General features: G+C 46.7%; 2 protein-coding genes across 3 annotated transcripts in view; one reads left to right on the forward strand and one right to left on the reverse strand.

Moving 5' to 3' along the window:
* Positions 1-152: 152 nt before the first annotated feature.
* gdpd4a (glycerophosphodiester phosphodiesterase domain containing 4a) lies at positions 153-19,088 on the forward strand. Of its 2 annotated transcripts, none has more exons than XM_062551756.1 (16): positions 153-251; positions 6,126-6,423; positions 7,423-7,526; positions 7,803-7,896; positions 8,473-8,532; positions 9,109-9,207; positions 9,379-9,472; positions 11,015-11,160; positions 11,480-11,562; positions 12,980-13,130; positions 13,757-13,981; positions 14,338-14,495; positions 15,879-16,026; positions 16,145-16,227; positions 16,566-16,645; positions 17,165-19,088. In XM_062551756.1, the coding sequence occupies exons 2-16, from the start codon at positions 6,241-6,243 to the stop codon at positions 17,272-17,274; spliced, it is 1,818 nt and encodes a 605-aa protein (XP_062407740.1). In that variant the 5' UTR covers positions 153-251; positions 6,126-6,240; the 3' UTR covers positions 17,275-19,088. The 2 variants fall into 2 exon arrangements, with proteins under 2 accessions (XP_062407740.1, XP_062407739.1); XM_062551755.1 differs by lacking the exon at positions 17,165-19,088 and adding an exon at positions 16,871-17,152.
* A 1,561-nt stretch (positions 19,089-20,649) lies between these two features.
* The window catches only part of myo7aa (myosin VIIAa), a 36,020-nt gene continuing 30,440 nt past the window's right edge, over positions 20,650-26,229 (reverse strand). The window contains exons 40-47 of the mRNA XM_062553110.1: positions 23,990-24,103; positions 23,571-23,658; positions 23,331-23,437; positions 23,025-23,210; positions 22,674-22,790; positions 22,065-22,148; positions 21,685-21,804; positions 20,650-21,015 (exon numbers count right to left, since the gene is read on the reverse strand). Of these exons, the coding sequence (XP_062409094.1) occupies positions 20,923-21,015; positions 21,685-21,804; positions 22,065-22,148; positions 22,674-22,790; positions 23,025-23,210; positions 23,331-23,437; positions 23,571-23,658; positions 23,990-24,103 (909 nt within the window). The 3' untranslated portion in view covers positions 20,650-20,922. The remainder of the gene's footprint in view (positions 21,016-21,684; positions 21,805-22,064; positions 22,149-22,673; positions 22,791-23,024; positions 23,211-23,330; positions 23,438-23,570; positions 23,659-23,989; positions 24,104-26,229) is intronic.

Below are 26,229 nucleotides of genomic sequence, written 5' to 3' on the forward strand. Positions count from 1 at the left end.
GTGTCGGGTGTCTATTAGTAACAGCGAGAGGGCGAGCGACACAGAGAGGCAGAGAGGTGGTGTGTGCTTGTCGCAACAGGTGGGAGTGGACAGCAATAAACGGAGCCTCTTTTTCGTTGCCTCACCTGCGCATGTTGCCCACAGCGCCTGAGTTCGCCGAGGTAGTCGTTCACTCACTCTCAGAGCGGCAGTATAGCGTTGAAATCGGCACTGAGACAAGGTGACAGTTCGAAACGGCCAGCTAATTATTGGTAAGATAAGCGATATGTTTTAAATAATGTTGATTTGTTATGAAGCTTAGCCTATATAGCCTAAGCGTCTTTTGCCGAACACCTTATTTATGTGCTACGGTTGTGCCTTTCTACGCTTTTAACGACTGCGCACGGAACTAACGAACAGACTGGCACAGAGATTTATTTTACATTGTAATTTTGGCGTTGACAGAAAAGCTCATGGTAGTAAATTATATGTGGAGCAGCAGTACTAAGAGTGAATTTCTCCCAGCTGGATGTTTGTCATTGTCAACGTCCAAATGTTTCAATGCGACAGTAGTTCTTTTGCTACTTGCCTCTTATTTACAGAATTCCTTGGTAACAAAGACATCTCTGTTTTTGTTTAACATTTGAATAGTTCGTGACTGTCATGCACTATTTACATCTATGTAGTCCACAAGTAAAATTATTTTTGTTGATTTGTTTAGCTTTGTTTATATATTGCAGTTGACTTTAAGTATACACTACTGAGATTTAGCAGATCAATCAATTTATATTTATGTTTGATTAATGTGTCTTTGAAATTTAATTAAAGAAGAAGCATTCCTCCTTATCTATTTGAATTGATTTATCTTTTCTGCAGACTGTTTGTCTTCCTTTGCCTCAGTAATGAAGAGAGCTACGCAGTGATAAATGGGATGTTGAAGTATGCCAGCGTGTGTGTTAGAGAGAGAAACAGAGAAAGAGGGAAAGGGGGCTTTTGCCCGAGGAGCATGATGTTGCTCTAATGCAGCACTGCACTGTTTAAGGGGGAAACGATTCATGCGAGTGTAGTTGTCTCTCCCCTGTCCCACTGTAAACCGATCCGTGGTCCTGTGTCCTGTCTTCACCCTTCTCTCTACACTCCCTGTAGCTGTTTTTTCCACAGTGTGACTGGGGGAGACTGAAGTTGATGACAGTGCTCAGGGCTAGGTAGTGCGGATGGATGACTGAATTCTTTCTGAGCGAAAACCCCACCTCCCCTTGCTGGGCTGGTGTAGTGTGCCTGCTGGTGAGATATACCCGGGTATGGGGTGATGCAGGGAGAGAAAGAATGAACAACAGTAAGCGCTGCCACCACAGTGATCTATTGTCCGCATACTTTTGTTTATTTATTTCTCTCTGGACAGGCTTACTCCTCGCCTGCCCCCCCCCCCCCCCCCCAGCCTGCCCTGCCCTGCCCCTCTCCCCCCGCTGGCTGGAGCTGTGCCACATCAGGGTTGGTTGGGGCTCCAGTGGTCTGTGTGTTGTCGGATGTTCTCTGGGTGTGTTAGTGATTTGCACAAGAAACAGGTCAGAGTTGACCCAGAGAGTTTACTTAAGGAGAACAATGCTTACTACTGAAGCCATAATCTCAATTCTTTGGCCGGAATGACCAAGAGAGAGAAAGAGCACAAGCACATTCGTTTTGATTGTTATTTTCAAGAATATATTCAAGTATCTCTATGGAATGCCAGAAATGTTACGGAAAGTTGAACGAAATTATTCGATTTTATTTTACATTGTTCCAGTTGCTGAGATACAGTGTACAGCATGTTTGGTAGGGTTGGTACTGGTTTTAACCAGCACTGACCTGTGTAATTTGTCTGTAATGCCATCAGGACATAAAGGGCCAGATGGCCCAGGTCTTCCCCCACGTCTCTCGCTGTCTTTTTGTTGTTTTATTGTAGCGCGTTTACAGGTTAATTGGTCAGACGGCTGTGCACATATCAACCTCATGGAACCACTTTCGTTTACTGTCTGAGGGGTGGGCAGAGCAAGTTGCATGTTGATGACAGCACTCATTGATTCAATTATGTTGGCATTTGTGGCCTATTCTTCACATTGAAATTGGGAGTGTGAAAATTATTTTTGTGCAGTGGAGTGACCACCAAACTTAGTGCTGCTTAACTCCATTGTGTTGGGTTTTATCTTGGGTCACCTAGAAGTTAGCTGCATACTGTACGTGTCTCAGCTTGGCCATGATGAAGCCTCCCGTGCTCCCATCTAGGCCATTCTCCATAATGGAAAGACGTCTCATTACCTAATGAGTGATCTAGACCGGCCGGCCTTAATGCAGGGCGAAACCTCAAGGCTCTTTGTAATTCCTCTAATGTGGCCTAGAAAATGAACACAACAATAATAGCTTTGGCTCCGACATGCACGATTTGAGACTGTCATGTTTACAGAATAAGACTGCAAAATGGGTCATTTGTGCTGTGGGTCATTTCTGAATTGTTCCAGATCCAATCGTTTTTTTAAATGTCTAGACTAAGTTCACCAGCATTTCGAAATAAAGTCTCCTATGTCCTTTGAAGTATTTCTTTCTCTGTTGGTCACGCCTTAATAGCTGAAGCAGATTGTAATTTGATTATTTACAACTAATCATGTATTGTTGATGTTTCTTATTTAAACTTTTAACCAAGTTTTAGCTCCCCTGTCATTAGTCCAGGGGCCTGATTAGAATGCCATGTAAAATCCATAGCTTGTAGAATCAGGATCCAACATTTCTGATCGACTTTGACACATTGGCCAGCATGGGCGTGGGCAGACAAGTGATTTACCACTTGGATAAGGATGGCGGTGGGAGAGCCTAAGGGAGTGAGCCCTGCATACAAATGACCTGCCTCCCAGCAATCCGATAGGACCGACCTGGACCCCTCGCCTCCCAAGGACAATTGTTGCTATGACAACAACAAATCAGGGAGGGGACATTTTGTGGAGGTGCTCTCGTTAAGACTCCCCATCACTCAGACTAATTAAGTGGAGGACGAGAGACTCTGGGAAGTTCCAGTGCTGTCACTCAGAGCCAAAACTAGAGGGGGCGTTTTTAATATGCATTTCACTTATAGAGCAGAGAATGCTGTCTGAGCTCTTTGTTGCCTGCAAAGGGGTAAACCACTGTCATCATACAGTCTCTCTCCTGCTCTATCTGTTCTTATGGTCAGTCACTCAAGAGACTCCAAGTACCTCAGTTGTATCTGAAAGTCATTGGATCTCTGACGTTGCACACCTAAGATCTGCCTATCTCCGATCTAAGTCATATCTATCTATGATGTTGACGACGCGCCGCGGCATCATCTCCACGTCCTTAGATGTTCTTCCCATGGCCTGGCCCTCAGTGGCTGAGGTGCTGGGCCAGGAAAAAGAGGAGCCTATTTTTACTGTAATCCCCTAAGGGGTTTAGCGCTGGTCGGGCGGCAGGCTCCACTGGACCTCTGATCTCCCTGCACTGCGCCACTGTGCCCACAGTCTGTCTGGAACCACTTCCTGACGGGTTTAGACGTGCTGGCTCTGGACTGTGCCCCCATGACACCCCACGGCACTGGTCAAACTGGAGAGATCTAAGGCTTGTCATAGTGATTAATTCATATTAATATAAGTGATCTTCAATCTCATAACGCTCTAATGAAGAGCGAGCTCTCTATTTTTAGAGAAAAGAGGAACAAATTAGCATGAGATTCTGCATGGCCAGCTTAATAAGAGCCAACTAACCGGTGTTCATTACGGCCTGCATATTCTCCAGTAGGATGATGAGGGCTTCCCCATGGTTTTCCTTCAGTGTCTAGAGTCCAGTATGCAGAATGCCCTTGAGATGCTCTTCAGCTCTGCCTGTATGTGTAAGTTTTCATCTAAAAGCCCTCTATAATCTGTCTGCGTGCCCGCGGCGACACCACCAGAAAACTGCTGTTTGATTATCTCCTGCTTGTCTGTGCCGTGTCTGGGCATGAGTAATTTTCCTCTGGTTGTTATTGTGCTTGTTTTGGCACGTGGGCTCATTCCGCTCTCCGCTCTCTTTTCAGGGGCGAGCGTGTCGTCGAGCAGCTCTTTGTAAACGTCTCGTTGGCGTGGCGGATCGCTCCGTCGTGTTTTGCCAGCTCTGCCCCACGCGCGTGTCTCGGGCTCCATCAGACATATGTTTCGGGGCGATATCACCTTACCCGTCTCCCCCGTTCGCCCCTTTAATCCCCCCCTGCCGTCTGTTCCGGTCCCAGCAGATTGCTAATGAATAAGTCCGCCCAAGCCCCTTTGTGATGCTCCGCGACTCTCCACACTCTCTCCTCTACGTGTCCTTCACCATGGAAAGTCACAGCCCCCAGAACCTCCACAGATGGGGCCAGATGCCATGGGTGACTCATCAGATTTCCTCAGGGTTTACCTGAACCTCAACCTCAACCTGAACCTTAGCCTGAACCTGAACCTGTCGCTGTCGCTACTGCCGCATGACAGGAAGCTGCCACAAGTCTTTTCTAAAGGAGCAGCTTGTTTGTTTTTCCGAATAGGGATAAACAGTACGAGCTAAGCAACTGGAATGTTAAGTAGCTGCACAAACAGGCAGCAGGAGGGCATGTACTGTAAATGTAAATGCTGTAAATTCCTCAGAAATATCATCCAGTCATGTTTAACTACATGCGTCTTCCTGGTTGCGACAGACACCGTATGATTCAGTGGTTTTCCTTTCAAGTTACCCCATGACCATTTTTACGACAACCACTCTGACCAGTGCTCTTGATCTCCTTCCTTGCATAACTATCATTAGAAGCATGTGACCAGATTTCTCCTCAAATCCAGTCAGCCATTTCTAAGGAATGTGCTTTTGCGCTGAGATGTGATTGGAATTCTGTTTTATAGCTTTATTGGGCTTGCTCACAGCCATAAAACACAGACTATGTGGCAGTTTGAAGTCATGATCATCTTGACTCATTGGATCCATATCTGGTCAGTCTGCACGATTTCTTCATTTAGTCTCAGCCAGCTACCCCTATTGCCTCATTTGAATCAGAAAGAGAGTGCTATGATATTCTCAAACTGGTAATTGTAAACTATGTAAAGAGAACAGGATTGATGTGTCTTGGCTTCCAAGGAAAAGCCGCTTGTGTTGGCTGCTGCTATCTGCTGACCATAATAGAAAACACTGCCGCTCGCTTCCCCGTATGCTGACAATGCGGGTCAGTGTCCTTGCGATGAGAATCTGGGTCCCCTGTGACTCCAGGACAGTGCGCTGACCTCTGAGGAGGTCACTGTGGTCCCCAAACACACAGACCTTGACGTCAGAGAGGAGGATATGAATATGTTTCTTAGAATACACCACCAGTATGCTGTTTATCAGAACACTTTTGAGGAGTCTTTTTGAATAAGTTTTTGTTATGTTATTATGAGCAGTACCTACACAGTTGTGGGTAGTGAGTGGTGTGTCCACTCCAGGTAGATGCCTGCTGTTTTGGGACCAGTAGAGGGTTGGGTTGTCTGGGAGTCCTCTGTAGCTGTTGATGCCTATCGATGTCTGAGGTGTCAGAGGCATCAGCTGGAGGTCCTCCATGAGCAGAACGGCTGTGTCCATCCAGCTGAGCAACAAAGCCAGGGGAACACAGAGTTCTGGCTGGAAGCGCCAGATACCTTAGACATTCACAGTCAAATTATATACAGAGGTCATTAACCTCTGTGTTAAGGTGGTTTACTGAGCTATTGACTTTATCTACATGGCACTATTTGTTTTATGCAAATACAGTGGCAGTCAGTGTTGCTAGGGATGGTTCCAGGAGTGACGTTCATGGAGTTGGTTTGTGTTTGGATGTGATATGGCCATGTGGGATTTCTGGGGGGCTTTTTATCTGACAGGAGGTTGTGTTAAAAGCCTCACACATTTCAAAAATCAAATTTCACTTTGACAGGTGACTGAGATTGGACTGGTCTGATTGGACTGATGGTGACAAGTCGGTCAGGCAGCTTGAACTCAGAGGGACTGTGATGATTATGTCAGACAGAGAGATGCTGAGGAAGTGATCTGTCTCACCTTTCTCCCCCACAGTTCCGTTTTGCTCATCTCAACGCCTCTCCCCCCCCTCTCTCTCTCTCTCTCTCTTTCTCTATCCCTCTCCTTTTCTCTCCCCACAGAAGGCACCCTGGGAGCTGAGTGAAGTCCTCCTCCTCTCCGTCCACCTCCTCTTCCTCACCTGCCTTCCTCCCCTCGGCCGGGGAGCCTGCTGCCATGTGGCGGTGTGTCTGACCCATGGGGCCCGCGCCCGTGACTCTGTCCAAATTGAAGCTGGGGAAGCTAAAGGTGGTGCGGCGGCAGCTGCTGCAGCGCTATGAGCACCAGCCCTTCGTCTCCTGCCTGGCCGGCCTCTACGGCTGCCAATGGAGGCGCTACCAGCGGGCACGCGCCCAGCCCGGGGAGTGCTGCTGCAGCAGGGTCAGTACCCCATCCCTCCCTCCCTCTCTCTTTCTTTCTCTCTGTCTTTCTCTCTCTTTTCTGTCTTTCTCTCTCTTTCTGTCTACTTAATGTATCTATTTATCTCTCTCTCTATCTCTCTCTTGCTCTCTCTCTCTTTTCTGTCTCTCTTTCTGTCTACTTAATGTATCTGTTTATCTCTCTCTCTCTCTCTCCCGTATTTGTTTTTCTTTCTGCTCTCTCATTATTCCATGCTGTTCCTCACTGTCTCACTGTCTTGTTTTGCTCCCAAACACATATACAGACATTGCCAATGAATTCTTAATGATCTCATGCACCCCAATTCCCTTATGCCCTCACATGTACATGCACACTAGCTCACACAAACACGTGCACCTGTTTATATTGATTAGATGCTGACACACACACACACACACACACACACACACACACACACACACATCAGTATGCACGTGAGCTGACCCTGCTACTCTTGTTGCAAACTGCTTGTCAGGGCCTTTGTAGTGGGATTGTGCTGATTTGGATACCCTAACCATTGTATCGATTTCACCTCTCTCTGATGACTCAGTGCAAAGCTGTGGACCAGAGACCTCACTAGAAAAGGAAGCCCCAGCCCTATGGCTGCATTAATATTATTAATATTATTATTTTTAGCTACAGTAACAGCAACAGTGTTCATCACACTGTCCTCACTGAGAGAGAGGAAGCCCAGCAGTGGCAGCATTAGTCATGCTGTTTTTGCTCCTCTCTCTCTCTCTCTCTCTCTCTCTCTCTCTCCCTCTCAGTGTGATGAGAGGATGACACATGCTGTTGATGAAGGTCAGGGTTCTGACGTCTCTCCCTGACTATCATCACAGCTTCTTCTCCGCCTTTAGATGAATTATGGAGCATCTGCTCTTTGTTGTGGTCTCTAAGCAGCAGATGTGAGCGGGGTGCTAACGGTATCATTGCGCTTTCTCTCTCTCTCTCTCTCTCTCTCTCTCCTCCGTGCTTCTCCAGTTGGAGTGTGGCAGCTTCGGCATGCTCATTGTGACGTTCTTCCTGTCCTTGGTATTCCTGTACTTCTGGAGCGAGGCACAGAACGACTACGATGATTTCGATTGGTGGGTTTTAACAGACCACAGTAACTACAGTGTAATGTACAGTGTATGAATGTACTCCTTCATCCTTTCTGGGTGTGTGCGTATGTGAATATGAATACAGTATGCCGTAACATTCAGTTTACCTTTGTCTGTTTGTCTTTGTGTGTATCTGTTTGTCTTTGTGTGTGTGTGTGTGTGTGTGTGTGTATGTATATGTGTGTGTGTGTGTGTGTGTGTGTATGTATATGTGTGTGTGTGTGTGTGTGTGTGTGTGTGTGTGTGTGTGCGTGCGCGCAGGTTTAACTTTGGGAACCTGGGCTTCTGGTTCCCCTGGTCAGTTGTGCTGCTGGTGGTGGCTGCAGGCCTCTTCACCTACATCGCCATCCTGCTGGTGAGCACTCTAGCACATGCCGTATAAAACCATAAAACAGTCCACAGTCAAATCCTGTATTCATACGCTAGTTTCATGATGCTTTATGGCTTAGGATATTTAATATGTAGGAATCTATCATATGATATTTGTTTTGCCCGCTGACGGCCTTGATGTACAAAAGAAATGGAGATGAAATAGTTCTAGTCCAGTGTCTCTGAAGCCCAAACGATGAAGCAAAGGGAAAATAAGGATTCTCCATCTTACCCTTGCTTGTAAATATTGCAACATGGGCTATGAGCCATACATGATATATAGTGTGGATGTAGAGGCACCGAGGAAAGTTATCATTAATTCATTCCTTTAAGTCTGTGCCTAGAGGGCTCTGCTCTCTGTGCAGTGTGGGGTGGTGAGTGAGGGCAGCGTGAGTAATGTGGGAGTAGTGGAGTGAGAGCTACAGTGGTAAAGGGGGCTGAGTAATGTGGGAGTAGTGGAGTGAGAGCTACAGTGGTAAAGGGGGCTGAGTAATGTGGGAGTAGTGGAGTGAGATCTACAGTGGTGAAGGGGGCTGATCCGTGGGCTTGTGTTTATGTGCAGCTCCTGGCAGTGTGCCTGCTCTCCGAGGGACAGAGGCTCTACCTGCACTGGAGCCACAAGGTAACGCGAGCACACGCGCGCACACGCGCACACACACACACGCACACACACACACACACACACACACACACACACACACACACACACACACACTGAAGTTTTACTGCCACGAACTTGATGGCACCCACCGATTGTACACGAGCAGAATATATCTCAAAGAAACACACACACACACACACACACACACACACACCAAAACATATGCACACACCTCACGACAAAACACACACACTCACCCTGAGTTACTGAAGTTTTACTGCCAAAAACTTGATAGCACCCACTGATTGTACTCTAGCATAATATATCTCCAAGATATATAACCTTCAGCCGTCGCTGTCTGAAGGCAAGCTTTGATATCCTGTGGTTGGCACCTGTAGTGAATCAGGGGCTGATTGAATATTCTCCTGCTTCCTGAGCTGCCCGATGAATCCGCGTATGGCTGGGTCCCTGCCCTCTACTTTAGGCAATTACCCCGAGGCAGGGGCCTCTCGCTGGCGCTCAGTGGTGGTCAGTGGTGCGGTGAGCTGACCAGCGCATCTCTGCTTTGTGTGTGTGTGTGCTGTGTGCGTGGGGCAGATTGGCATCCTGGTGACCCTCACCTTCTCCATCAGCGCCACGGCGGTGCTGTCTGACCTGTGGAGCCGGCAGTGGAGGACGCTCCTGCTCTCTCTGCAGGTGAGCAATGGCACACACACACACACACACACACACACACACACACACACACACACAGTCACACAGCCACACATACACACGGCATTCACGACCATGGACACGACTGAAGTTCCGGAGCGTGTGAATAAAAATAGAATGGTACTTAACGCCAGCCTCCGCACCTCTGTTCAGGTGACGGCACCTTTCCTCCACCTGGGCGGGGTGTCTCTGATGACCCTGCTGTCGTGGCCGGTCGCCCTGCACTTCTTCCGCATGAATAAAAGAGGTGAGTGTTTCATTATATTACCAGCGAGTGTTTTTATATTATTCATATCGCTGGGTGCAACCTCGTGGAAACGGCAGGTCTCGGAATAGCTCTGCGCGTGTGTCCTTATTTCACCGAGGTTTTCCCTGAAAAGACTCATCGGAGATGCGGCGCGGCGCTCGTTTGGTACTCTGGGTTTTAAAATAGGCATGAGACCTGCGGTGGCGCTTTTGTCAGGGTGGATGCAGGAGAAGCGTGGTCACAGAGGACTGCCCTTGTGAGCAGCCATTATGCAGTAATGAAAGGCAGCTGTGTGGAAGGCAGGGCCCATCCTTCAACACACACATGCCCCTCTCTCTCTCTCACCCGCTCCACCGCTCCAACACCACCTATCTCTCTTTCTCTCACTGTCTACTCTCCTATACTAAAGGGACCAGTATTTATGGTATTTTTGTAAGATATTTTTTTATTACATTACATTTGGCTGACACTTTTTAACCAAACGCTTTTAAACCGCTTTTTAACCGCTTTTTAGTCACCACATTCAATTGAGTAAATTGAGTACCATTTCAGCACCATTTACATTTATATGTTATAACTCTTTAGATATGAGCTTTTCATATCAGCTGCCATTGTGTCCCATCTGGTGGCTCTTTCGTCGTAGTTTTTTGTTGTCTTCTCTCACTTCTCTTTCACGGTCTCTGTCACTCCTCTCATCCATTCTCTGGTTGTCATGGCTACGGCCTTGTGTTGGGCGGTGGTGACGTCGGGCGTTAAGTGGCTGAGTCATGTCTGAGACTGAGGGAGAGCTCTTCATGCAGGGAGGGAGAGATAGATAGAGAGAGAGAGAGAGAGAGAAGGGAAAAGAGAGAGGGAGCGAGGGAGAGAAAAGGAGTCATGGGGTTAACCGCCGCCTTCCATCACCAGCTGTGGCTGACGACTGTCTCCGTTCAGACATTAATTCTATTGTCTGTCACTATTACGTTCACAACCCACCCACACTTACACACACATACGCTTGCACACACACATACACACACACACACACATGCACACGCACACACACGCTCACTGTGGGCACCCACTTCCAGAGCAAATGACTTCCTTCACTGATGATAGGGTCTCATAATGATGTTATTTTCTGATTTGAAACAGACACCTGTGTTGCATGTAGGTGAAGCACGTGGTACAATATTTCATAATCTTGTTCACCCTGGTTGCATCAGCGTTCTGTTTAGATAATGAAACCAAGGGAAACTGCCACACATATTTAATCAACGCCCCCTAATACAATAAAGACTATACTATCCATTTTTATAAATGTCGGAGAACTAGCTGTAACTCTAGTGAATATACTGTGTTGGTTGTGGGTTTAAAAAATGCAGCCAGACTTTGATCTCACAGAGATTTATTTCATTATTTTATTTTTCTGACAAGTCCATCTGGAGAGAGTCCTTCTTTGACCTTCTCTGGATCAAAGAAACTGAGTCAATTTTGTTTGTTTGTGTGTGTGTGTGTGTGTGTGTGTGTGTGTATGGTGTGTCTGTTTTCTTGACATGACAGTGCGGCAGGTAGCTATCCTGGGGCTCTATCTGGCCGTCCTGTTTGCCTTATACCTGGTGCCCCTGGGCATGTACTCTCCCTGCATTAAAGAGGAGGGCACCCTGGGCCCAGCACCAACTCTCCTCGGACACAGAGGAGCTCCCATGGTAGGCCAGCACCGCACAACACCGACGATTAGCATGTCAACACAGCTAATTAGTCAACAGTACAGGGTATCATGTATTACGTAAGGTATTTTGCATTCATAGGAAGTACCAGAGGTCACATTTTTGCTATCAGTTGTGCCATAACAGTAATATTTTCACTCACGTATGCCCAGCATGTATCTGCACATGCCCAATTATTATTTAATCTGCAACATTTGTAATTAGGTTTTAATTTTAATCTGTCAATAGCAATAGCAATAGTTGTGTCTGCTATTGAGTATGTTGCTGACTGCTATCATATTGGTGCGTTTGAAACCAGGTTGCACCAGAGAACACGCAGCTGTCCTTTGAGAAGGCAGTGGAGGCGGGGGGAGATGGCCTGGAGACTGACGTCACCATCAGGTATCAGCTCCCTCTACGACTAGCTTAGAATAGCAGAGTTAGCGACACCTATCAGAGTACTCTGCGTCAGCTATGCTATAGCCTGTGGCCATTCAATTATATTCAATTTGATGGTGTCATTTGTATGCATAACACTCATAATGGTGTTATGTGTGACATGAATTGATGATTCAGCAGCTAACTGACGTAGTGCCTGTCCTGAAAAATAGCGTGTGGGTAATTTCATGATCAGTTGCTTGACATTGTAACCCAAGGAACACTACAAATATTATACAAATATTTAACCTTATACTGATGGCAAAAAGACAAAAAAAAAGTGTCCGATGTTTACACCCGCACACTTGGACCAATGCATCTAAAAATTGTCCATGACCGGTTTTGTCCATGTCCAAACATTTTTGTGCTTAAACAAAAGCAGTTATGCAAGTTATGCTATTTCAAAAAGGTTTAATTTTCAGGCCATGTAAAACAAAGCACTATACCCTGTGAAACTACCCATGCCTGACAATTCTAATGCGTTGCACCCATGTGGGTGATGTGACAATAGCCAGTGGGCACTCATATGCTCAGCACACTGTTGCTACCCCGTGGGTGAACACACGCATCACTAGCATCCACACACGCATCACTAACAGGCAGTTTTGTCAAAATGACTGAGCTCTGGGAGGTGAACTTGAGTAATCCTCCCTAAAGCCACGTGCAGCGTAGACCAGTGCAGCACCCAGCTGTGTCATGGCGGTGAACGGCCCGCTTCAGGCTTGCCACTCCTGCCTGTCCATGCTGCGTGTGACACCCATTCATCCATCGCCCACTGGAGCTGAGCCCAGGTCAAGGCTTGCTGCCTGATATTTATAGACATCAGACGTGAGCCATGCGCAGTTGCTCTATCTGCTGCACCACGCCACCAACAGCCCAGCTAAGCTTCCCCCGCCAAGATGAGTGTGGCTAACTGGATTAGCATGCTCTTAAGCACGTTTAATGACACCAGCACACACATAGTGTAGGCCGTCCTGTTCCGCTACACGGAGGTGTTTAGGTAAAGGTAATAACATAGCTATACTTGGACACGGTGGTGCGTAGGGAAACGTAGCATGACTTGACAGAAGGAAATGAGCTGTCCGTACCCTTTCTCACCTTTCTGTCTCAAGCCTGTCTGAGCTGTCTCAGACAAACACACTAGTGAAGTGAGAGTTAGTGAAGTGTGTTCATCTTCACTTGTCATTGCCTTTCACAACGGTATAGTCATGTAATAGTTGTAATGTAACTGATAAGTATTTTTATGGTCAAGAAATAGCATTGAGATGATAATGGACATGTGAAAGCCTACTTTACATGATGCGTTTTTTAGTAGTCCTTCAGAATTGTATTTTTATATCAATAGCTATTTGTCTCTAACATCAGCTCATTTTGTCTCCAGCTATGATGGCGTGCCTTTCCTCATGCATGACCGGACTCTACGGCGGACCACCAACGTTCGTGAGGTCTTCCCCAACCGCACAGACATGCCGGCAGCCATGTTCACCTGGGCAGAGTTGGAGATGCTAGACGCTGGTTCCTGGTTCCTACAGGTAGGGAACCTTATAAACGCTGATTACAAACACTGATACGATATCAGTATAGCATTGTTTACTTGATTCGTTGCTATAGATGAGCAGTACAGTGCAGTTGATGACTACCATTGTTTGTAGTGAGGCTTTTTGGGGACATTCTTCATAGAATGTCATGCTTACTGTATTTTCTGAATATGTGGTTCCTGTATGTTGTTAATTTCGATTAATTCCAGAAACTTGCCTTTATGCTTAGCATTGAAAATGTGTTTTTTATTGAAGGCCGTCTCCAAACTACTTCAGAATGCCTTAACATACATAACTAATTGATGCTGAAATCCATTGTAAAACCTTTGGAGGAAATCAATAGGGATTAAGAGATTTAGCCTTGGAATTAGTCTCACTGTGGAGTTACCAGGCGACGAGATTGCATGACTGCAGGCAACGAGTCTGCATTAGTCAACCAGCATTTTCCTCTGGGCATGTATTCCAATATACACAGCAGAACATGGCGTGTGTTTGGGATGATGTATAGTGGCTGGCTCCGTCCTGTGTGACTGATGAGTCAGGCTGGGTAATGGCTCTCAGCTCGTTTCACACGCAGCCCGTTCTCATTCGTCTCGTCTGTCCGTTCCTTTTCGCCGCAGCGGGACCCATTTGGTACCGCCTGGTCCCTGAGCCCGGAGGAGCAGGAGCTGACGCAGAACCAGACGGTTCCCTCGCTGAAAGAGTTCCTGAACCTGGCGGCCCGCCACGGGAGCCTGGTGATCTTTGACCTGCACAGGCCGCCAAGGGGCCACCCGTACCGGGACACGTGGATTACGCGCACTCTGGAGGTTCTGCACAATGAGTCCTACATCAACTCCAGCCAGGTACACACACATGATCAGCCCCTCAATTCCACAGTCATTACTCCAGCCAGACACACACACACACACACACAATCAACCCCTCAATACTACAGTCATTACCCACCCCTCTCAAAAGCTCTGTAAATCAGCTGCCGTCATCATGCTGTTAAATTTTAGGACCACTTAAGGCTACAAAATTATACTACGCAGCAAAGCCAAAGTGCTGCTTATTCTGCGCTAGCTGTAGCTAGGTGATGTAATCAGTTAAAGTGGCGAGTTTACTACATCTAGTAAAGTTGCCGTTGTGTTTCCCCCTGTCCCGTCCCTGTGTAAACGTGCGGCTGTAAAGGCGTGTGCTTGTTGTTGTTGTGCCGCAGGTGCTGTGGCTGCCGTCGGAGCAGCGGGTGCTGGTGCAGGAGCTGGACCCCGAGCTGCAGCAGACGTCGGGCAGCCGCGGCTCCATCGAGGAGCTGCAGGAGGACCACATCGTGCGGCTCAACCTCCACTACAGCTCCATGTCTCAGGAGCAGATCAGGTACAGTACTGCGCTGCGGCAGGAAGCCGCCTGCCTGCCGGGCTTTTCATCTGTTGTCATTGGCTGACTTCAAAATCGCTCCTGCAGGATTTTTTTTTTTTTTTTTCAAAAAGTAGTCTTAGGACTTTAGACTTTCTTCATTTTGAGGCTCCTGCAGCTTTTCCGTCAGACAGTTTTCAGCTATAACTGACCTTCAACTAGTCCATTTTGAATAGCTTCCTCTCAGTTGGTCTCGGCGGGTAGCTGTCTCCAGCACCAAATCTCTCCTGCACTTAGCACCCCAGTATCAAAGATGCAGAAGATAAACACAGTTGAACCCAACAATACGCTCCCTGCCTCCCTCCCTCCCTCCCCTGAGGGTTGCGTAAGACTCACCTCACATGGCTGTGCTGTGTGTGAGTGCAGAATGTCCAAACTTCAGCCACCACACTGCCAGGGAATGACAGAGGGAACATTTTATAACAGTGCTGAATGGGAGAATGATTGAGGCGGGGGGGGGGCTGGGGGGTAAAGACACCATAGATGAGGGAGAGTGGTGTTAAGGAAATGAAGCACAGAGAGAGTGAATGGAGCAGGGGGAGGGAGGAGAAGAGTGTTTCACAAAGGCAGAGCGGAACGGTGATGGGCACTCGCATTCTGCACGGTTGTGCAATGCCAATTACCGTAGCGGTTCACAGTCGCAACAGTCCATCAGGAACAATTAGGAGGAGCCAGGCCCACTCAAAAAAAACAGAAGGACGTGTAATGCGCAATCACGTCCCCCTTGTTTTCTGGAACATTCCACAGGCCAATAACGAAATGTTCTCCCCTTGCAGGGGCGTGCAGCTGCTCCGGTTCTGTGCCCTTTGTCTCGGATCCAGATATTTGTTCCGTGCATAGAACATCAAGGCCAGTGGGGTCCAGTTTGAATTGATTCATCAATAGCTTTGTCAGTATGGAAATGTGTCCTTGCAACGGTGTGGCCGTGAATCATTCATAGGAGGACACAATGACTCAGCTAACGGCCTTGCCCATTTATAGGATGATTGCAAAGCTATTCATCCATGCTTGCCTTGCTGCCTTTGTTTGGCTAGCATTGGAGCCATCTCAATTGTGAAGCTGAGACTGAATGTTTTCCAGTTAAGAGGATGAAAAAGGAATGTTTTCCCTTCTTATTACCTCAGCGGAGCCAACATTCTTAGAACGATCTCCGTCTCCGTCTACTTTCATGTGAGAGCAAACACAGCCTTGTTGTTGCCCGGGCTGTCGGACAAAAGGAAAATAGGTCCTGCCGCACTCCAGAGTAGCAGATGGCCATTCGTTTTGATCATGGACAGAAAAGACTCAGGGAAGGTGTCTTTATTTTTCTCACCAAAAAGTATTTGTGTGTCCATCTCATTCCAGTAAGTACGCGTCGGTGAACATCTCCACCAACCTGTATGTGGTCAGTCAGCCGTGGCTCTACTCCCTGGCCTGGTGCGCCGGCGTCCACTCTGTCACCACCAACGCCATGCACATCCTGAAGAACATGCAGCGGCCACTCTTCCTCATGGTGAGTGGGGAAACTGGAGCCTGATGTTACCTGAGCCAACCTTAACAAGCTGTAGTTACAGTAAATGAGAGTGTGGGAATTGAAATGTTTTAAATCACAACATTTTTTATCTTCTCAGACTCCAGAGCAGTACAGCCTGATGTGGATATTAACCGATGCCGTGTCTGTTGTCTTCATCATTCTGGTCTTTGCTTTCCACTGGTGAGTAATAATGGTTTCATATCGTACTGCAGTCACACATGGACTTACTCAGAGTAATAGCTCATTTCTTATCTTAGCATTCACTCTACATTAAGTCATCAGTTGGTACTGTCAGTTTATTTGATGTTTTGACATTTTGCGATAACAAGTGCAGGGAACCTCCATAAATAAACCCTTGGATGTTTCCTTGTTTGTTCAGTCCAAGACTGTGAAATGTAGGATGCCTTTAAGACCTGAGCAGTGAGCCGTTTGAGTGTGGAGGCCCCTCTGGGGAGTTCCCTTAAGAGCAGGGGAAACAAAAGCCCAGTGTTTCACTTGTGCCACTTCTCCTCTTTCAGGTGGCGTGAGAGATGCTTGCCTTTCTGGTCAGGCAGCAGGCAGGTACACGAGAATGGACCCTACAGCAAATTCAGGACAGGTAAGACCATCTCCTTTACACCTTTTCCTCTCCCACCGCCCCACTCCCACTCCCACTCCCTCCAACACATGAATAGTTTGCTAGTCGCCTATCTCCTAGGTGTTCTAGTTGTTGCAGTAAGCTCCATAACTCCATTCATTATATCCATATCCATTCTTCCGTGATCCATGCCTGCCTATTTCACGCATGTCAGTAAGAGTCGTGTGTCGTGTGTGTATACCTCAGATCACTCGGATGTCCTGGGGATTCGCTGGAACCCCATCCTGTCCGAGCGGACGGCCCCCGTGCTGGTCTCCCTGCCCATGGACCCCGCCCTGTCCCTGCATGCCCCCTCCGTGCCCAGGCATGGCTACCCTGTGCTTGTGTGACCCCTCTCGTGCCCACCTCACCCACCCTCATCACGGCCCCTCCGCCACACTCCTTCACCCACTCATCTCTGCTGAGCCTGTGTGTGTGTGTGTGTGTGTGTTCGAGCCGCTCTGTAACCTCTTCCTCCTCCTCCTCCTCCTCCCTGTCCAGCGGAACTGAGCGACGTGTGGTCCGTGTCCAGCATGAGTGTGCGTGGCGAGGCCCACATCCTGCCCAACGCGGCCAATCTGCCCACCATCCCCGAGGAGCCCCTCGTCTGAGAGAGGGGGAGAGAGAGAGCAGGGGGAGAACGAGAGAGAGAGGAAGAAAGATAGAGGGGGGAAGCCTTATGGTGAAGGAGAGGAGCAATCCTTTACTGGGCTCTTTCTCTCTCTCTCGGTCTCTGTTGTTCCTCTAACTCTGCACCGTCTCAAAAAATGGACTTTGACGTGTGTGGAAATCCTTGTGTACAAATACCACTGCATTTGAGATGAGACTGAGGAGAAGCTGGAGAGATCCTTGTCTGTACACTTGGCCTGGCCATTGACATGACTGATGCTGAAAGCCTGAATGAACTCTCTGAGAGAAATAAATTAACTTTGGCATCATCTCTATGAAAAAAGCAGGCTCGCCTGCTGATTCGGTCACAGTGCCCCCAGTGGACAGATCTGGTATCATTCTGCGATAGACAAGTATGTCGGTGAGAGAGAAAACAGGAGGAATGTAATGGACTCAGTCTTAAAACAAAAGTATATATTTTTCCTAAATGTATAAAACATCAGCAAATGTGTATGCCAGTTATATTTTACATGTGGTTGAATGAATGGAAACATTACTGTTTCAGTGGAGACCAGGTTTTACAAGAAAAGGATTTTATCATTGATGACTTTATGACTCATTTATTGTGAATGTACTTTATCAAGTGCTGCCATTTCTAGCATGCAAGCTAATGCAAGTGCAACATCCAGAGGCTTCTGCTGCTTTGATTGTATTCTATCTGTCACCTGAGAGCAATTACGGTAGCCAAAACTCAAAAGGGTATGGACACTTTTTATGTTTTGGCCTTTTGATGAGGGAACTGCAGTACAAGTGCCATAAAGAGAAAATTAATGCTGAGGAAAAAAACCTGAGCCCCACATGAGATGAAAGCGCTCATGTTGGGTGTGCTTTCTAGAACGTTCCGAATTGCTCCGCTAACTTTTCCTGGTACAATCTGTAGAATGGAACACACAAGAGCGATGCACCAAGGCTCTTCAGAGGAGGTCTGTTAGGGTCCAAATCACAGCATTACATGTCCCAAACTCAACATTGCTCTCAGTGTTCTTCAAGCCAGCAATGCTTCAACAACAATCTACCAGACTGATGAAGCATACTGTATGAATTATACAGCAGGACAATCAGGACAATATCTGATGGAAAGGAACTTAGAATGGCCACATGACAGGACTACAGAACATTAGAACAGCCACATAACAGGACTACAGAACATAAGGCATTACAATGTTTAGATGGTTCTACCTTGACTGTCACTGTCACTGTCACTGAAGTCGAGGCGATATTCACAATGGAGTCTCACTTGCAATGTTGTGTTTATTTCTCTGTGATGTCTGCAGTACTATGAGGTGTACCTGCAGAGACAAGCAGTTTTGTTTCTGGTCTTTGACAAAGTGACGGCTCTGTTATTCACCAAGAGAGGAAACAGTAACCAAGGGGTGTGTGTGTGTGTGTGTGTGTGTGTGTGTGTGTGTGTGTGTGTGTGTGTGTGTGTGTGTGTGTGTGTGTGTGTAGTTCAGATTCCAGCAGAGTGCTTGTGAAGCAACAGGAATATCTCCTCTGCACCTGAGGCACTTTCTCATGTAAGCTGCTAAATACACAAAATGAATTTGATACATTGTGTTGTGTCATTACTGTATGCCCTGATCCATACTGCCATCTTCTCCAGCAAACCTAAAGATTCTGTAGCATTGTTGACAGTACAAAATGTATTGGCCATACTGATTTTATTTATTTAATCTGTCTTTATGTTATTTTACTGTACTCTTTTATGACTATAAATGTTATGTAAATGTTTCAAAAAAGACTTTCTCTAAAGCAATACTTATGCGTTTGAATGATTTACTTCAACACCACATCACATTCACATTCTCCTGAGAGGTTTAAAAACAGTTCTCTGTTTTCCTTAAGAGGTCAAATGATTTTCACTCAAGATAACAGTCACAGTTTATTGAAAAGGTTGCCATCACATGATGCCTCAGATGATAACAAGGAGATGTCTCATTTAAGTCCAAAACCTTTGACATTGATCAACACATAATAACAGAGCTATACTGACGTGCTTTGTATTTGTAACTCATAACCAGCAGGGAGCAAATTTGGACAATAACACCAGTTTGTGCTGTGAACTTGATCTTGAGTTCAAGTTCCTGTTTGGCCTCTGCTTTTTTGTTCATTTTTTAAGTAGTGTTTATAATTACCCAGTGCAATGCAAGTTTACAACAGGGGATTGATACTATCTTACAAATTGCACAACGACTCTACAGCATCTTAACATTGTGCCTTCTAAAATAGTAGATGCAGCATAGTGTAACACAAGTGGAATTTTCACTTTCTTAACCCTTTATGAAAATAAGTTATAATGGAACTACAATATACATATGTTGTAATTATCACATAATGTAACAGTGTCCTAACAGTATAGCTGGTCTACAAGGTACTGGCACATAAAGGCCATTGGTGAAAAGATTCAGCTACCATAATACATAATACATAACACTTCCTTAGAACATAAAAGCTACCATGCAAGAAATACCACACTCAGAAAATAACAAAGAGTAACAGCAGTAATAACCATCCATCCTCCATTATGTGCTGTTGTTGGTCTCTGAATACACTGTGAAGCCTCTCTGTCCTGGTCTGTCGCCCTCCGAGGAGTGAATGGCGGTCGTTTAGAAATAGATGCCATTTTTAAAATAAGGCCATAAGGAGCTCTGATAAAAAGGCGCCTCCAAATCCTCCTGACCCAGAAAAATAACAAAACACACACAGCTCTGGCGCTGTGAAAAAAATATGTTGTGCTCAACACACGCACGTCTAACTTGTCAAATCGGACTGAATGAGACTTGCATTTCTACATTCATTAAAAAACAAGATCACATTGGACAAATTGGTAAAAATGTACTTTAAGGCCGTCAACAGAACAATAGAAGAATACTTTAGGTCTACGTAACACTTTTCAAACCCATTTGATCACACACCTGTAAACCCAGGTCATGATTCAGTACACTGACAAATAAAAACAATATATTACAACTTTATACAGGGAATCTAATCAGTTACTTCCAGTAGCTAACAACAAAGTGACCAAACACTTTTTTTCAACCTATTTTAATACAAGTAGCTCTTCTAGCGCCTCATTCAGAAAGTTAATGACAAGAACACTAAAGCCGTACGTGCTGCAGTGGGCACATTTCATGTACTTCAACTGAACTGTCAGGCGAATGTGTCTGTGTCAGAATGAGGCAGAGTTGAACGTGTAACATTTGATCTTAGGGAGACAGCTAGAGGATCCAAGATGGGCAGGAGGCTGGGGGGGGGATGAGGATGGGGAGGGGGGGTGGTGCGGGTGGAGGACCAGCAGACGAGACACCCACCCCCCCGAAACGGGACGTGGCGAGGGGACTGCTATCGCTGCTGCCGCTGGCCGAGGCTCAGAGGTAGTCGTCCTCGCTGGAGGGGGAGGACGAGGCGTCGTCGTCGTCGTCGTGGTCGTCGTGGGGCGTCAGGGTGTCCTGGGAGAGGGAGGAGCCGGCGGCGGAGGGGTTGCGGCTCATCCTCCACACGTGGGAGGGGAAGGCGCGGCCCCAGCTGCAGGGGTGGCCCATGGGCCGCAGCAGGCGCAGCAGCTCGGCCGCCTCCTGCCAGTGGGACGTTCACTTGCTCTGGCCCCGCGAGCTGCGCTGCTTACTCATGGTGGTCAGCATCTGGCTGATGTAGGAGGTCAGCAGGTCGTCCATCTTGTAGCCCTGGGAGATTAGATTGGACAGACGTGAATGGATGTACAGTAGACACACACAGACTTACACACACACACACGCACATACACACACTTACACACACGACAACACACACATACAGAGGGAAGGAGACATGCACAGTTGCACACATACACAAACAAATACACACATACTTGTACACAAACAGAACAACACTGAGACACACAGACACACACAGACACACACAGACACACAACGCACACACACACACACTCACTCACACACACACACACACACACACACACACACACACAGACACACAACGCACACACACACACACTCACTCACACACACACACACACACACACACACACACACACACACACACACACACACACACACACACACACACACACACACACACACACACAGAGGGAGGGAGACATGCACACATACACAAACAAATACACACATACTTGTACAAACAGAACCACGCTGAGACGCACACACACATATGCTCATACACACACACATACACACACCCAAGCCTCTTTAGTAGTCCATGTGTGGGGGGTAGGATTTATACTGATGAACTGCCGCTGTGCTTATGCTTACTGATGGATTAGATCAACACTGTTTAAAGTTTCAGGCAGCGGGAATTGAGTAAGACACTGACGAATGCATCTCCATCTGTCTCACCAGTGAGGTCTCGCACAGCAGCTTGCTGCCTCGCACCAGGTTGCCGATGGTGATGTGGAAGTAGGTGTTCCCACTGCTCCAGTTGGAGATCTTGGTGAAGGGGTGTGTCACTAGGATGTCCTGGAGGAGAGGAGAGGAGAGGAGATGAGATGCATGTGGTGAGCCGTTGCAATATAAAAGCTCTCACTCATACAACAGGGCGTGCACTGGGCTCATGGACATATTTTATTCATGCCGAGAATAATTCTGTATCGATTCTCGGATTTCACATTTTCAGTCACACTCACATGCACATGCACATACTCCTACAGTACATACACACTCATACACACACACACACACACAGACACACACAGACACAGATCAACGCACACACAGACCTTGGTCTTTGGGTCGATCAGGCTGACACCGTGCTTGTTGATGGCTATGAGCAGGATCTCTGGGTAGTTGGGCTCAGTGGTTTGCTGTGGCAGCACGTGGCCATAAAAGAGAGGAGAAAAGAGATGAAGTGAAATGAAGCTGCTCTCTTGTGGAGCCACTCTGCTCTGACAGGCCTCCCAGGCTCGGTGCTGACTGCCCCCCTGATTCAAATGGATTTTTCACTGCTGCTTTAGGGTGCACACAGCAGCCATAAATGCACCAAACAGGTTCAATGAACAAATAAAATAGAGTTCTTTACCATGAGTCCAACACAATACAGAACCTGACAGTATTTACTCCTCAACATAATTATGAAATCAAGTTGGAAGATAATTTTAACCTCTTCAATAAAAAATAGTTAGGCCTATACACTCAACTACTATTTAAATAAATCAACAATACAAATTCTTGACCTGAATTTCTGTTGTGAATGTATGTACATGCATGAATCTTAACATGAGGTGCCTGCAGAGAGGCCTGATTGGATCTTTGAAGTTGTTCTGTCATATCTGCATGAAATTAAGAATGTCAACAACATCTGTTTGCTGCTTATTAACTAATAAATTCACCTTCACTTCAAAGAAAGCTGACCCAAATGTTGGCCACTTGAAAATGATCTTGAGGAACATCAGCTTGGCCTCTTCCCTGGACTTTCCAGCCTGCTTGTTGAAGTACGCTACAACAGACTAAATACATAGACAAGACAGTCGAGACAGCCCTTTGAAGATGAGACAACCTCAATGCTCTTCATACAAACAGATAAACAAAACCATACAAGCAAAACACTGTCGATGAAAACATTGTCACATTTGATTGCCTGCCGTGAATCATCAAAGAACCAGCAGACAAACTGGCGCCAAACACAAAAGAGAAGGAAAGAGAGAAAACGAGAGAGAAAGAGAAAGAGAGAGTGTGTGTACCCTCTTCCAGTCGTCAGGAGAGAGCTGGCGGATCAGGTCCTGGGGAACTAATTCTTTCAGCATCTTCGGAATGCTGGGAAAATGGGATTTGTCATCCTCGAATTTCACTCGGTAGATCAACGCTCCCAACTGGAAGACCTCCTCGCGGGAGCATTTGTGGTAACCGCGGAGATACTTTGGAAGCTCCTGAAATAAAGGCATAAAAGATTTAGCTGGCTCCGGGGGATTTTCTGGGGAGATAGCATTGCAGATACCGAACATAAGAGCTTAAGCAGCATATCTGATAGGCTACTGAGCCCAGCTCACCTGATAGTAATGAAAGATGGAGTCTGCAAAGGAGTCTTTCCCTGGAACTGTGTTGGTCCAAAGTTTTTTCATGAAGAATACCTGGTAGGTTAATGAAGGCACTATTCCTAAGGGAAATACAAGGGCGGCATTAGCCCTCTCTAGGGAACACATACACACGTCAAGTCACTAGACGTTTTACATACATATTGCTTTACAGGAAAGCAATCGCCCAAACTGTGATCGAACAGGAGTCGTTACCATCCTTTGTGGGCCTGGCTTTCTTGATCCAATCTGTGAGGTGCCTGACAAAGTCGAAGAAGAAATCCCCCTCTGGAACGCTGATAACCTGCAACAGCAGAGAAGCTTCTTAAGTTCATTTGCCCTCCTCCGTTTCACACACTCATCACTACTGTCACTTTTTATAAATCTGCCTGGCTCCGAACCCGCACCATCTGCCATGACAATTTGCCAATTAATGGAGCATACTGTTCTGGGCTTCTCGTCCAAAACACTCTGTTTCCCCCCAGACTGTGATTATGAAACCTGAGCATTTAATGTTCCATTTTATCTTCTGCAACTCTTATTAGCTCTCAGAGGGTGTACACGTGTTGGGGGGGGGCTGTATCTGAAAAGGGCAACACATCTCAGTCGGATGTGCGCGTTCGACCGCGTCTCACCTTGTCAGAGATCTTGACGAACAGGCTGAAGCCCTCGGGGGACTTGAGCAGGAGCCGGTCGGCGATGTTCTGACAGAAGTCCTTTGCCTTGGTGCTCGACTCCACTTCGAACGCCTGCGGGCACAAAGCGGCATCTTTAGCGTTGGCTCGGGCCTCAGCGCACAGTCCAAAGCACATTCACGTGAAATTGGAAAGCCCTACACGCCGTCGCCGTGCATGCCACTGTGCCTGTGGCCATAAGCTCTGAACCGGAGGGACCCTCAGACACAGGGCAGTGGCCCTGCCTCACTCACCTCACCTCACCTCACCCCCCGCCCTGCCCTGCCACCCCCAACGCTTACATAACCCGGCTCTCCCCGAGCAGAAAATCCAATTCTTCTGTCAACAAAGCAATTGAGTCGGGGATCTGCATAAGCACAAACTTTCTCTCATAATTACAACCCCCCCCTCTTTACATAAGTCATGAGAGGAGATGGATGGGGGGGGGCACTGGCTAATCCGTCAGAGGAGAAACTCCTCATCATCCCAGCATAATTAGCAGGAGATGAATCTTAATTATTGCAAATAGAGCCGGGGCTCAAAATGACGATGTTTCGCAGGAGGGGGCCGAGGCTGAGTGACCGCTCAGATGCAGTAATGCTGCAAAGATGATCTGAGGACCTCCTGGAGCTTTTAGTATGACTGTCTTTAAATTGCACGCCTTTGCAAATGGCTGTATTGAATATTAGATGACAATTATTGTATTAGAGATTATCTTATGCAGGGTTTCCCCCAGAAAATGTGTTAGTTAAGGTGGTGTCTGTCCAGGGGAAGGGGGCGTCGCCGTAGCGTCCCCACCGCATCGCCGCCACTGCCCCTCGATGGGGGGGGGGGGGGGGGGGGGGGGTGCGTGCGTATCAATGGGGACGAGTCGAGACCGTTGGTTTAACTGCAGCCGAGTCACAACAACCAAGTCCTTTAGGAGGCAAGTGTGAGTCGAGGCCGAGTCTTTAAGGAGTCAAGGCCGCATCAAGACCAATCAAAGAAAGAGATTTTCATAATTTACATCACCCAAGTATCATATAACAGTTCAATTCCCAAAGGGTAAAGTGGGGATTGTTGGCTATAGGAGCATTCTAGCAAACACTTGTCTAAATAACTTATTTTCTGATTTACTTTAAGACAAGGTCACCTGAAGTCACCTGGCTATGTCAGCATTTCATTAACGATTGGATTTCACATTCAAAGTGTGATTTAATTGTATCAAAAAACAATTAAACTTCATTAACACAACTTATTGACTGATCCAACAAGACAATTAAAAGTGCAAGATTGTATCTGTCAAAACCTTTGCACTGCTCAGCATAGCACCATAGGATATGTTCTAAAGCCAGTCAATATTATAATTATTTATTAAAACCAAGAATGTTTTTAATGGTGGATATTTTAGAATTTACCATGACATATATCAAAGATGAAACTGTGAAAATGTAACATTGCGACTGTAAAGTTAATGAATTGTGATTTAGTAGACTAAAGCTGCAATTCTTTGATTGGAGCTGCATAGCCATATTGTGCGTGCTTGTTGCTTATTATAGCCCAAGGAAAGCCGGGACGTTTTTAATGCTTTTTAATTAAACGTAATTAGCAAAGATCGTACCACATTGAACGCTAATATTGTGTCATTAGCAACCAAATCTGTCATCTGTCAAATAGGCTACAGTTGCACGTTCAGCTCTGAACAAAAACATTCAGGAATGATTTCAACAAAACCGAAACTTGCGTCCCGCCGAGTTCGGGATGAAGGAAACTGACAAGAGGCTACGGTACAGTTTTAATTAGTCTTTGTAAACTTCAGACAATTTCAGTATTTTACAATACGTGAATGAATAGCCGTCACAAGTTGTTGTTAGCTGTTGGCTAGACGGCACAAGTGTTTGTCACAACAAATTACGAGATGCAGTGGGCTGTATGCATTAGACGAGTGATGAAAAAAGATAAAGCGCTCAAAAGTGTTATGCCGCTCATCCCATACATTTGGTAGATTCAACGGAGAACCATTCCTGTGAGAGTCGTGAAATCTAGCTAGGTTTATTTGTGTTCGCAGTCATTCTGAGATATGCGTAGCAGTGGCACCTGATTATCACACATAACCCATGCTGAATGAGCGCGTCGCCTGTGCGTATAGGCCCGCTCGAAGTTGTTTTTTCCCCCCCCCATGCGTTCTACAGAGAAGGGAGACTAGCGGCCACGGTTTGGAA

This window comes from Sardina pilchardus, chromosome 13 (assembly GCF_963854185.1).
Source record: "Sardina pilchardus chromosome 13, fSarPil1.1, whole genome shotgun sequence".
NCBI classification, from domain to species: Eukaryota; Metazoa; Chordata; class Actinopteri; order Clupeiformes; family Clupeidae; genus Sardina; species Sardina pilchardus.

Excerpts from the sequence above, each read along its gene's own strand:
- gdpd4a (XM_062551755.1), top strand. The coding sequence starts at position 6,241 with ATGGGGCCCGCGCCCGTGACTCTGTCCAAATTGAAGCTGGGGAAGCTA. Across the intron at positions 7,527-7,802 it reads GACTACGATGATTTCGATTG|GTTTAACTTTGGGAACCTGG; the intron begins GTGGGTTTTAAC and ends GCGTGCGCGCAG. Across the intron at positions 11,563-12,979 it reads GAGACTGACGTCACCATCAG|CTATGATGGCGTGCCTTTCC; the intron begins GTATCAGCTCCC and ends TTTTGTCTCCAG.